The 12,620-nt window shown below is 36.4% G+C and overlaps 1 protein-coding gene across 1 annotated transcript; it reads left to right on the plus strand.

The window, feature by feature from the left end:
* Positions 1 to 1,600: 1,600 nt before the first annotated feature.
* Positions 1,601 to 11,523, plus strand: ufd1l (ubiquitin recognition factor in ER associated degradation 1). Its single transcript, XM_034170708.1, has 12 exons — positions 1,601 to 1,741; positions 5,187 to 5,319; positions 6,901 to 6,933; positions 7,026 to 7,147; positions 7,269 to 7,399; positions 7,486 to 7,558; positions 7,659 to 7,727; positions 7,806 to 7,874; positions 7,953 to 8,003; positions 8,090 to 8,178; positions 8,798 to 8,882; positions 10,361 to 11,523. The coding sequence occupies exons 1-12, from the start codon at positions 1,739 to 1,741 to the stop codon at positions 10,433 to 10,435; spliced, it is 933 nt and encodes a 310-aa protein (XP_034026599.1). The 5' UTR covers positions 1,601 to 1,738; the 3' UTR covers positions 10,436 to 11,523.
* The last annotated feature ends 1,097 nt before the right edge of the window (positions 11,524 to 12,620 follow it).

A 12,620-nucleotide genomic window follows, 5' to 3' on the forward strand; every position in this document is an offset into this window, starting at 1 on the left:
TTTGGTCAGAATGGCATTCTTTTGGTCCAGTGAGATGATTAATATAGGTTTTGACTGAAAAAAGTGGGGTACAACTGTAAACCGGGCTGAAATTGCAAATATCTGAATATCTGTCCAGACACTTATTCAGTTACCAGTTACTTATTCAGACACTTATTTGACTTTTTTTGTATGAGTGACATCCAATGGATCCACAGAGATGGATAATATAGCAATTTGCGTCAGGAAGGGCAGCCGGCGTTAAACCTGTGCCAATTCAACATGTGGATTTTCTGTGACAACCCCAAGTGTAAACAAGGGAGCAGCCGAAGGGACTTTTTTTTTTTTTTTTTCCCAGAATGGCATTCAATTGGTCCAATGACATAGGTTTTGACTGAAAAAATAAACTGCATTACAATTGGAAAGCAGGACATTATGCCAGAAATTCTGTCTAGACACTTATTCAACTGTTGTTCATTTTTTTGGTCAGAATGGCATTAATTTGTTCCATTGACATGATTGCAATATAACTAAAAATCGGGCTGAAATTGCGAATATCTGAATTTCTGTCCAGTCCAGACACTTATTCGACTGATTTGTTGTTGTTGTTGTTGTGGTGGTGGTGGTTTCTTTTTTGGTCACATGAGTAATATAAGATTTGACTGAAAAAATTGTGGTACAATTGGAAATGGGGAAGAAATTGCAAATATCTATCTGGACTGCACTGGACACAATTTCAGCTTGTTTTTCGATTGTAACCCATTTTTTTCCAGTCAAAATCTATATGTCTCATGTCATTGCACCAAATGAACACCATTCTGACCAAACATTTAACAGTTTTTTTTTTCGGCTGATCTGGACTGGACTGGACATAGGCAGATGTTCGCAATTTTGGCTCAATTTCTGATTGTAACCCATTTTTTTTTTCAGTCAAAACCCATATTACTCATGTCATTTGACCAAATGAACCCCATTCTGAACAAAAAAATAAACAATTTTTTTTTCAGCCGAATTAGTATCGAGACTGGACGAAACGTTTTTTTTTTTCAGCCGAATAACTATCTAGACTGGATGACCTATGCAGACAGATATTCACAATTTCAGCCTGATTTCCAGTTGTAACGCAATTTTTTTTCAGTCAAAACCTATACTACTCATGTCATTTGAACAAATGAATGCCATTTTGACCAAAAATTTAACACATTTTTTTTCAGCCGAATAAGTGTCTGGACTAGACTGTACAGAAATAGGCAGATATTTGCCATTTCAGTCTGATTTCCTATATTGTACATCTCTGTGGATCCGTTGGATGTCATTATTTTTATATATATATATATATATATATATATATATATATATATATATATATATATATATATGTTTTTTGCTGAATACGTGTCTGAATAACTACTTCACAATTTTTTTCTTTTACCGAATAAGTGTCTCAATAAGTCCTTTGTGAGTTTAAAGTGACAGTGAAAACTGAAAAGTGAAAATTTAAAGTGACCGTGCGGCAGGATCAAAGTAGTGTGCAATAATCGGAAACTCCCCAGACACAACCGTTCAATAATACTCCAGCCAATAGGGGGCGATAATGCACCTTTAAGATGGTTTGCTAACCTCAATACGAACACGAAGAAGAACATTTCGCGTCATCTATCCGCGGAAGAGGCAAGAACAACAGCAGCTTGGCTACTTTTAAAGCATTATAAACATTTTATTCAAGGTTGTTTGAATGCGACAGAGGTAAATTGTCGAAATGGTGAGTACTAACCAGTTAACTACGCTACCGGACGCTGACGCTGCTGGACTATCCTTACGGACTAAATTTTTTTTTTCTTCATTATTATTACGATTGAAATTGTTCTGCTACTCAGCTAGCAGGACAACATAATGTCAGGCGCAACGTTTTTGATCAAGGCAGTACTATTCGTACTAGTATGTAGCGCTTCTGATTGGTCATTGTAGGTCACGTGATTATGAGGCTTCGTTCCTTTTGTTTTCTCTGTTCGCATAAGACCGAAATTACCCTTTGAAGTAACGATCTTAACACTTTCTCTGCTTCCAAAAGATATGTAATTATCTATGGTTATGAAGACTGTCATATGCGCATTTTATCAGTTAGTCAATTTCAAACACAGGGTTCGTAGAACTAATAAAATAAGAATAAAGTTAAATAATCAACATGTATGTGTATATACTAAGAAATAAAAGATCACAAAAAGACAGCAGTCTTGCCATTTAAAACAAACCCTGTGAGGTCACTGGCACCTCAGGAGGTCAACAACAATAAAAGACCAACACCATACATTTGTATTTAAAACATTTAAAAAGCTGCAATATAAATATGATACACATAAAATCTCATACCAAAATTTCCATAAACTGGAGTGATCCGGCACATTGGAATTAACAACCCTTTCTACAAATTAATTTTTACTCTTTAACAGTCTGGATTTAAAACTGTAGTACACATGCTTTAGCATCAATTCACCAAAAGATGGTACTGACAAATTAACAATCATTTCACTCACATTTGATCTTTTAAGAACTGATAACAATCTACACAGTGAGTTATTGCAGCAACTCAGGTCTTATTTATAACAGCAACAGAAGTCTTGAACCAGGGAGGGGAGCAATATATCGAGCGTCGAGAAGACGATCAAACTTGACTATCTAGAGGAAGTAAAAGTCGTAACAAGGTTTCCGTAGGTGAACCTGCGGAAGGATCATTGACCTGAACAACATACACCTAACATCGTAGAAGCACTTGACATTTTCTAAGTAATAAATTTGGTTGGGTGTAAATTTTCCTCAACTGCCTTGTACAATCGCTATTTGTAAGATTTTTTTCGTAATTATAGTATATGACTTTAAGTCATATACTGTGAGTACGAAAAAAAATCTTGCACATGATTGGGATACATTCTGGGACTGTTGGCTCACTCTGTCACTTATGACACATTGTCTCACACTCTGCAGTGGGTCAGAGCTTGAAGTAAACATACATGCCAAGGGGATAAAAACTTTACACCTAGAATCAGAATCAGAATTTCTTTATTGTCCCGTAAAGGGAAATTAGTGTTGCAGCAGGAGCACACAAAAGACAAGGTACACAAAGATAACAATATTAACAGTGAAAATAAGACCCAATTAAAAGTCTAAAATCAAACATAATAAAAACAATACCCATACAATGTCAAATATTCAATCCAGAATCCATGCCAAAACAAAGTATTGCAAAAGTGCAATGTGTGGATGTGCAAATAAGCAATAGTAGTGCAAAATAAACAAGAACATCAAAGGCTAATTGCCATTAAGTAATGAAATTGCACTGGGATAAACGAGACCTGAAATCTTTTAGTCCTCCTCATAGGAGCCTGAAAACGATGGCCTGAGGGCAGAAGCTCAAACTCTTGTTTCAGTGGGTGATTAGGACAATCCAGAATAGCATTAGCCTTTCTCAGAACCTGTCTGTTATAAATAGACATTACCCCGGCCTGCTGACTTCCTGAGATTTTTCCAGCAGTTTTGACAAGACTGCCAAGACGACTCTTATTGGAACAATTCAAATTTCCAAACCAAGCAACAACACAAAAAGTCAAAACCAATTCAATAAAACTTCTATAAAAGCGAGTCATCATCTCAGAAGAAATCTGGAAGGTTCTCATCTTACTCAAAAAGAGCAATCTTTGCTGACCCTTTTTGGAGATAACATCAACATGAGGATCAAAGCAAAGTTTATTATCAAAGACCACACCCAAATATTTGTAGCTCTCCACCATCTCAACATCAGCATCTTTAATAACAGTTGGTGATGGAAAAGAGGTAGACTTCCTAAAATCAATAATCATATCTTTAGTTTTTGACACATTCATCTCCAGAAAAGACTCCTCACACCAAGAGACAAAGTCATCAACAGCAGGCCCATGGTCCTGCTCATCTCCCTGAAGAAGACTAACAATAACTGTATCATCAGCAAACTTTAAGATGTGTCTGTTACTGACACTGCTACGGCACTCATTAGTGTGCAAAATAAAGAGCAGGGGTGACAAGCAACAACTCTGAGGAGAGCCAGTAGAAGAAGAGAGTACATGAGAATAAACACCGTTAACTCTCACACACTGTGACCTGTGAGTTAAAAAGTCAGTTATCAAGTTTAAATTGATGGAGGAGCTTATCAGCAAACAGAAAGGGTTAGATGGTATTGAATGCTGAGGAAAAGTCTATAAATAAGAGTCTGGCATGTTTCTTCTGCCCCTCCAAATGCCTAAACAAAAAGTGGAATAATGTTACCACTGCATCCTTGACACCTCTGCCAGTTCTGTATGCAAACTGCAGTGGGTCAAGCTGTTGTTCAACATGCAACAAAATTTCCAACCTGATAATCTTCTCAAAAGTCTTCATCACTAAAGAAGTCAAAGCTACAGGCCTGAAATCATTAAGTACTTTGGGGGCGCCACTCTTTGCTATTGGAACAATAACTGAATATTTCCAATAACCCAATGAAGTCAGTGAAGCTGAAGTTGGGACGTTGTGTAAAATGTAATTTAAAAACAGAATACAATGATTTGCAAATCCCCTTCAACCTATATTCAGTTGAAAAGACCACAAAGACCAGATATTTAATGTTCAAACTGATAAACTTTATTGTTTTTGTGCAAATATTTGCTCATTTTGAAATGGATGCCTGCAACATGTTTCAAAAAAGCTGGGACAGTGGTATGTTTACCACTGTGTTACATCACCTTTCCTTCTAACAACACTCAATAAGCGTTTTGGAACTGAGGACACTAATTGTTGAAGCTTTGTAGGTGGAATTCTTTCCCATTCTTGCTTGATGTACGACTTCAGTTGTTCAACAGTCCGGGATCTCTGTCGTATTTAACGCTTCAAAATGCGCCACACATTTTCAGTGGGTAACTGTGAGTGTAAGTGAATGTTGGGCAACTGTTGTGATGCTAGCTGAGTTAGTAAGAGGGTACCAAAAACACAGCAGTAGCACCAGTGGTTGGATTGTGTCTAACTGTAGTTTGCAGAGGACACAATGTATACATATGTACAATGGCAATAAAAAGGGTCTTCTCAGTATAAAAAAAGATGCCCTCCCATGATTAACTAGTGCTCAATGGATGACAAAGTGAAGAACAGGCTTTTTGCAAGAAAACGTAACATGGTTTATTCACAAGACCTTGTTTGTTTTGCAGTTTTCATTCCAAGTGTTCGACCACCCGATGACACGAGGTTTTCCAAACCGTTTCTCCACTCAGTACCGATGCTACTCAGTGTCCATGCTGGCAGGTCCCAATGACCGCTCTGATGTGGAGAAAGGAGGCAAAAGTAAGATGTCCGAGTGGAAACACCAAATTACAGCACAGAGAAATCTTAGTGCAGTTTGGAGTCAGATGGCTGAATTACCAACAATTGTGTGTGGAGACGATGTCTTTATGATGTCATCATGAAGAGAGATGGGGAGGTGATGGTCTACTGGTTAAGCATTGGGCTTCAGACCAGAGGATCCTCGGTTCAAAACCCAGCCAGACCAGAAAATCACTAAGGGCTCTTGGGCAACATCCTTAATCTTCTAGTTGCTCCCGGTGTGTAGTGAGCACCTTGCATGGCAGCACCCTGACATCAGAGTGTGTCTGCGTGAATGGGTGAATATGAGGCACAATTGTAAAGTTCTTTAAACACCGTAGGCAGTCTAGACTATTAATAAACATGTTTGGTTGTTTTCCTACATTTATCACTGTGCCAAGTAAATCAGATAATTCCAAACCTTCCTGTTCCAAGAAAAATCCAAAGTGAGATTTATTTCTCTTTAAGTAAATTGGCTATCAAGTGACAAACCTCATTCATTTATCACACACACAAAACTTCATAGAAGTGTTGTTGATGATTAACCATTTCTAAAATGATGGTTGTCAACCAATTCTAAAGTGATGGTTGTTCTAGAAGTTAGGCATGATTTTGCTGTTTGCACATGCACAGTGGGCCCAATACACTCCTGGACCTCTACCATGTACAGGCTATTTGTTTTACATTTTTAATGAACCATGTGGTACAAATGAGCCAATGAAAGGCATCAAAATATCTTTTGTTAGCATAAGATTTTGTAAAATAGCCTGTGATTGTCCAATGTGTTGTGCTGTTATTAAAAATGTCAGGAAAAAAAAAAATACTGCTTTGCCTGTGATGACAGAAATTTTACACTATACTGAAAACTGACAAAACTGAAGTGGTGGTCTCAAACTGTGTGCTATGAAATGCAGCAGGGTTCAGTATTTCATTGTGACCAAAGGTTGCACCAAAATGATTTCTTCATTGATTGCGGCAAACTGTCTAATCTAGCGTTTCCTGTGCTTTATCCATTCTGACTGGGGGGGGATACAAAATGAAGGGGATTGTTCTATTTTAGTTTTGAGTCACTTGTTTGCTTGTCAGTGATCTATTTTTACATTTTCCATTGTATTTTGTTTGCTGGAATTCAATAACAAAATTTTATGTACAATTTTTACTCCAAGACATTTATACTAATTTACATTACAAAGGTTTATTATTGCCAATGTGTGAACAACTGACAGATCAAGTTTTTGAATGCCTGTAACACTTTTATTAAAGTCTCCTGTTGATTATGGAAGCAACTAGTGATTGATATACTCATATGCACTTTGATATATTTTGCAGCCCACATTAAATTATACAAACTTATTTGGCCTATTTTGATTTTTTTTTTTTTTATTACTTTGCAATTTCTATATCTTTTTATGAATACATAATTTGATATTAATTTATTGGTATTGGAATATTTGTCTAATTGGCTGGTGAAATGTTTTAACTGATATTGAAACTTATGAGAGAATGTGTCTCATAAACCCCCCTTTTTTTTTTTTTTTTTTTTTTTTTTTTTTTTTTTTTTAGTAATGATGCCACCTTCAGCACTTGATCAGCTCAGTAAGTATGACTTAAATAAAGCATCCCTTCATACTAAAAAACAAATATGATTTCCACACTTCTTACAAGTTGGCTCCTTCCCTCCTATACAGGCAGGCTTAACATCACATATCCAATGTTGTTCAAGCTGACCAACAATAACTCAGACAGAATGACCCACTGTGGGGTTTTGGAGTTTGTGGCAGATGAGGGAATCTGCTACTTGCCACACTGGGTGGGGAAACTTTTTGTTGTGTTTTTTTTTTTTTTTGTACATTGCTATAAACCATGCCACACAATACACAGGATGATCTACTTATTTATGTATGTATTTATTTATTTATTTGTCCTTGCAGATGATGCAGAATCTGCTGCTGGAAGAAGGTGGTTTGGTCCAAGTTGAAAGTGTTAACCTGATGGTGGCCACCTACTCTAAGTTCCAGCCACAGAGCCCAGATTTCCTCGACATTACAAACCCCAAAGCCGTGTACAAACAATCACTGATGTCATGTTGACTTTATTTTATAGTAAAATAATTTAACACAACTATTTTTTTTTTTTTTTTTTTTACAGACTAGAAAATGCTTTGAGAAATTTCGCTTGCTTGACAACTGGGGATGTCATTGCAATTAACTATAATGAAAAAGTAAGACTTTAATATCAGTTCATGCAAATTACTTTTTGAATATGGTTGTTTTGTCTTACCGTCTCTTTATTGAAGTCTGAATGCTTTGTATTTGTTTCAGATCTATGAACTGCGAGTAATGGAGACAAAACCAGACAGAGCTGTGTCAATCATTGAGTGCGATATGAATGTAAGACCGTCTAAATAGCAAACAGTTACTCACAGTGACTGTTTTATACTCTAGTTATGTGAAGTGACTGATTCACAGGTGGATTTTGATGCTCCACTGGGTTACAAGGAACCCGAAAGACGACCTCAGCATCAGGAAGAACCGACTGTAAGGCTCAAAGCTAAAGCCTGTATCTTTTTGTGTTCTCAACTTTGGGGGAAAAAAAACAAAACCTTTTCTTAACAGGAGGAGGAAGGAGATCACAGCAGCTACGCTGACATGGACACAGGATTCCGAGTGAGTAAATATTATATTACATGTCATTTGCGCTGATGTTTGGTATGATTGTGATTTAATATCTGTTTTAAACATCTGATGTTCAGGCTTTCACCGGCTCTGGGAATCGTTTGGACGGGAAAAAGAAAGGGATTGAACCCAGCCCTGCACCTATCGCGCCAAGTGGCATTAAAAGGTTAAAAGATAATCACTATTTTATGAGTCTACATGAAGTAATGTAATAACTGATTATTTTAACACCTCATGGCTTGATTATTTAAAATTACACATGTTCAGGTCTCTCCACATCATTGATTTGACATGTTTGAGTTCAATTAGGTGAACTCAGACATGCGGTTTGAACATCTCACAGATGATCTTTAATGTGCAGATACTCAAAACAAGTTCTGGCATCCATGAAAAACTTACCTCTGTGTGATTGCAGAAACAAAAATGTCTGAATATACCAACTATAAACTGGTGTTGGAAATCTGTAACACCATAGCTCCTTCAGCGTCTATTATTCAGTCACATTCTAAAAGTCAACTGAGTTCAGCTTTGCTGTTATCTCATGGAAGTTTCTTCTTTCACATTGTATATTGTTGATCTGTATTTGATTTAGAATATAGAACTGCATACAGCCCAAGCGTGTTTTCACAGAACAGCCAACCACACATGTGGGAGTATGAATTCTCTCCTTTGGATTTGCCACTTCGCCGGAAGTGATGTCTACCCGATCACAAGAACGGCTACATTTTGTTACCAGTCTACTGTAGATGCATTTGCTGAGTGTAAGAATCTGTGTCCTTGTACAGGGGCATTCCAAACTATGACTTCAAAGTTGGAAGGATCACTTTCATCAGAAACTCAAGGCCTCAGCCCAAGAAAACTGCAGATGATGTAAGTAATGGGAGGCATATTTTTGGAGATGTTTTATTAACTAGTTGCAGTGTTGTATAGTAACGAAGTAAAAATACTTCACTACTGTACTGTACTTAAGTACGTTTTGGGAGACTTTGTACTTTACTTGAGTTTTTTTAATTCAGCTTACTTTCACTTTTACTTCAATATATTTCCGACCTTAATTGCATACTTCTACTCCGATACATTTTCTATGCGCCATGCTGTTACTCGTTACAAAAAAAAACACACACACAAAAAAACTCGTGTTTTCACCCAGAGACACCACTGATTACTAGTGACTGCAACGAAGTCAGGCCGATTTGTCATGAGGCATGTCCAGTAGGCTTTTTTTGCAGTTGCGCACTTGTGGGATGTTTGTCAGGAAAATGATCATTTCTCTGCATTTCAACTTTTCAGCAGCACGGCTTTGCTTTGAACCTTGAACCAATCTAAGCAGTGCTTTGATCTATGATTCGTGTATTTTATTTTGCTTTATCCTGATTTTTTTTTTTCCCACTAAAACCCTGAAGAGCATATGTCTGTGAGCAATATTTAATATTTTTATGTTAAACCGACCTGTTATGGTCTTCTGAAACAGTTGATAGATGTATTTTATAACTTAAAAACTGGACCGATGCTAACGCATTAGCATGTCTATGGCGTTTTTAATGTTAAAGGTAGCATTAAGCTGTTCACATCAGCACGTTTGTGTTAATTCGTGTTTGTTGTCGAATTGTAATTTTTTAAATGTATTTTTATTCATATATTATAGCAACAACAATAATAGTCTACATAATAGACAATAATAATAGACTAATAATGTTACAATACAATTTTAGAGAGAGACAAAAAGAACCTAATGAAACAAAACACAACAGAAAAGATAAAACCATGTAACAATGAAAATAAATACATATAGAAATAAATAACTGTTTCCTGTGAACACCTAGTGAGTAGCCTACTCTCGTTTAGGTTTTGAAACTTTGTTTCTGAAGTGTTTTTGTGTGATGTGCACAATTTTCAGTATTTTAACTAATACTACCAGTCATTTACAAGCCTAGATAAACTTAAAAAAAAAAAAAAATCAGTCCGTTTTTGATTAACATTTACTTGTACTTTTACTTTCTGTACTTGAGTACATTTAGTTGTACATTACTTGTCATACTTAAGTACAATAAATACTAGATACTTTAAGACTTTTACTTGAGTAGCATTTCAATTGGTTACTTGAACTTCTACCAAAGTCATTTTTTTAATGGGTATCTGTACTTTTACTTAAGTGTGATTTTCGGTACTTTATACAACACTGACTGGTTGGCTTTCAGTTAGATTATTTACTGCACTTTTCATTTCCTAAATGAGGTTTTGTTTGTCATTTAATTAAACTTTGAGCATATGTACTTCCTTAATTTCTTTTTAAGTCTCATGGTAGATTGCAAATTATAACAGCCTTTAATTCTTTGACTTCCTGCCAGGATGATGCCATGAACAGATTCATTGCCTTTTCTGGACAAGGACAATCACTGCGCAAGAAGGGAAGAAAGCCTTGAAGAACTAATTTCAAACCAAAAGACTCTTCTGTTCACACATCTGCTGTATCTGTCGTCATCTCAAACTGGCCCTCAGTTGCCTGGGTTTATTACTCTGCCCCTTGCAGACTTGGAATTACATTGCATAGTAACATTTTGCTTTGAAGAAATGAGCTCCAGGGTGACCACTTTGACTTGTGTAGAATAATTGACTGCAGAGATTAATTTCCGAAGCATTGTATTGATATGATAGAAGTTTAATTTGTTAACAGCCCCGACGCCCATGTTCTCTAATGCACCATTTAAAAAATTCACTCATTCTTCTTAAAAATTCTGCAGAGATTAATTGTCATGGCAAAATGAGAATGACATCTCTGTTCTTATTTAAGTATAGCGCAAGGTATGTTTTTAAAAAAGACACATCTCTTTTTATACATACCTTAACTTGCAGTTGAATTTTGTCCCCCATCAAGTAAGATTCTGCATCTGTGAATGACAGTTAAAACCTCATTTTTCTTCCCTCTGACCTTTGTTGAAGCATCTTTAGCAGTGATTTAGTCCACTCAACAAGCTTTTGCACACTTGGATTTGGGAATGCCCTGCCATTCTGTCTAGAACATCCAGAAACTCAACCTGCCACATTGGATGGATAGTCTCTAAACTAGTGATTTAAATTTTTGCTCTGCAATAAATTGACAAATGTGGGGCCTTCCATGCCTATGTACCTTTACTTGGGTCCAATCCCTGGAGTTTACCACAAGTGATTTCCAAACTAGAAATAATGAATATAGAGTGGGATGCACCAGAGCTACACTTTAAGTGTCACACAGTAAAGAAAACGTCTGTGTGACAGGTTTTTATTTTTAATAAGTGCAACATTTTTTTTTTGAAAGTCTTGCTTTCACTTTATGGTTCTTGGATGCTGAGTGTTACTTGATGTGTAAAACAAAACAAGTGGCATTATGCTGCATCATCACAAATGATGAAAAATTTGAAAGGGGCTGAAATATTTCTAAATGCAGTGTGAACTTGAGTTTTCCCCAATTGAATGATACTAGTTTTTTTTCTGACTTATTTATTAGCAAATAAAGGACTGTTTTGGAACAGCAGTAATCTGTTTTTCTTGTGACATTCATGAACAATTTTCTTGATATACTTTTTCCTAAATCTGCCTCATAATGTCTTCTGGGAGTAATAATCAGAACCACCCAACCTGTTCTGGATCATCTGGACAAAAGAATGGCAGGGACTGGTGTGGATCTGGCCAGTCCCAAGTATAATAGTGTCATTGAAAATAGTAATTTCTTATATTAATAGGTAATGCAATAAAATTTATAAAAGGCAGAGTTATATGGACATTTGTTTTTCTATTAAGAGTAACATTTGATGAACTAAACTCTTGTTTAAAAACTTTCCTTATTAGTTGTGATGATTTTATGTAAAAGAAATGAAAAATAAATTCTCATTCTAAATTAAAAATGTACAGTGAGGAAAATAATTTTGAACACCCTGCGATTTTGCAAGTTCTCCCACTTAGAAATCATGGAGGGGTCTGAATTTTTCATCTTAAGTGCTTGTCTGCTGTGAGAGACATAAAAAAAAAAAAAAAATCCGGAAATCACAATGTATGATTTTTATATATATATATATATATATAATTTATTTGCATGTTACTGCTGCAAATAAGTATTTCAACACCTGCCAATCAGCAAAATTCTGGCCCTCAAAGACCTGTTAGTTCGCCACTAAAAGTCCATCTCCACTCCACTTATTATTCCAAATTAGAAGCACCTATTTGAGGTCGTTAGCTGCATAAAGACACCAGTCCACCCCACACAATCAGTAAGACTCCAACTACTAACATGGCTAAGACCAAAGAGCTGTCCAAAGACACCAGAGACAAAATTGTAGACCTCCACAAAGCTGGAAAGGGCTACGGGGCAATTGTCAAGCAGCTTGGTGAAAAAAGATCAACTGTTGGAGCAATTATTAGAAAATGGAAGAAGCTAAACATGACTGTCAATCTCCCTCGGCCTGGGGCTCCATACAAGATCCCACCTCGTGGCGTATCAGTGATCCTAAGAAAGGTGAGGAATCAGCCCAGAGCTGCACGGGAGGAGCTGGTCAATGACCTGAAGAGAGCTGGCACCACTGTTTCCAAGTTACTGTGGGTAATACACTAAGACGTCATGGGTTAAAATCATGC

Source organism: Thalassophryne amazonica, chromosome 5, assembly GCF_902500255.1.
Source record: "Thalassophryne amazonica chromosome 5, fThaAma1.1, whole genome shotgun sequence".
NCBI lineage: Eukaryota > Metazoa > Chordata > Actinopteri > Batrachoidiformes > Batrachoididae > Thalassophryne > Thalassophryne amazonica.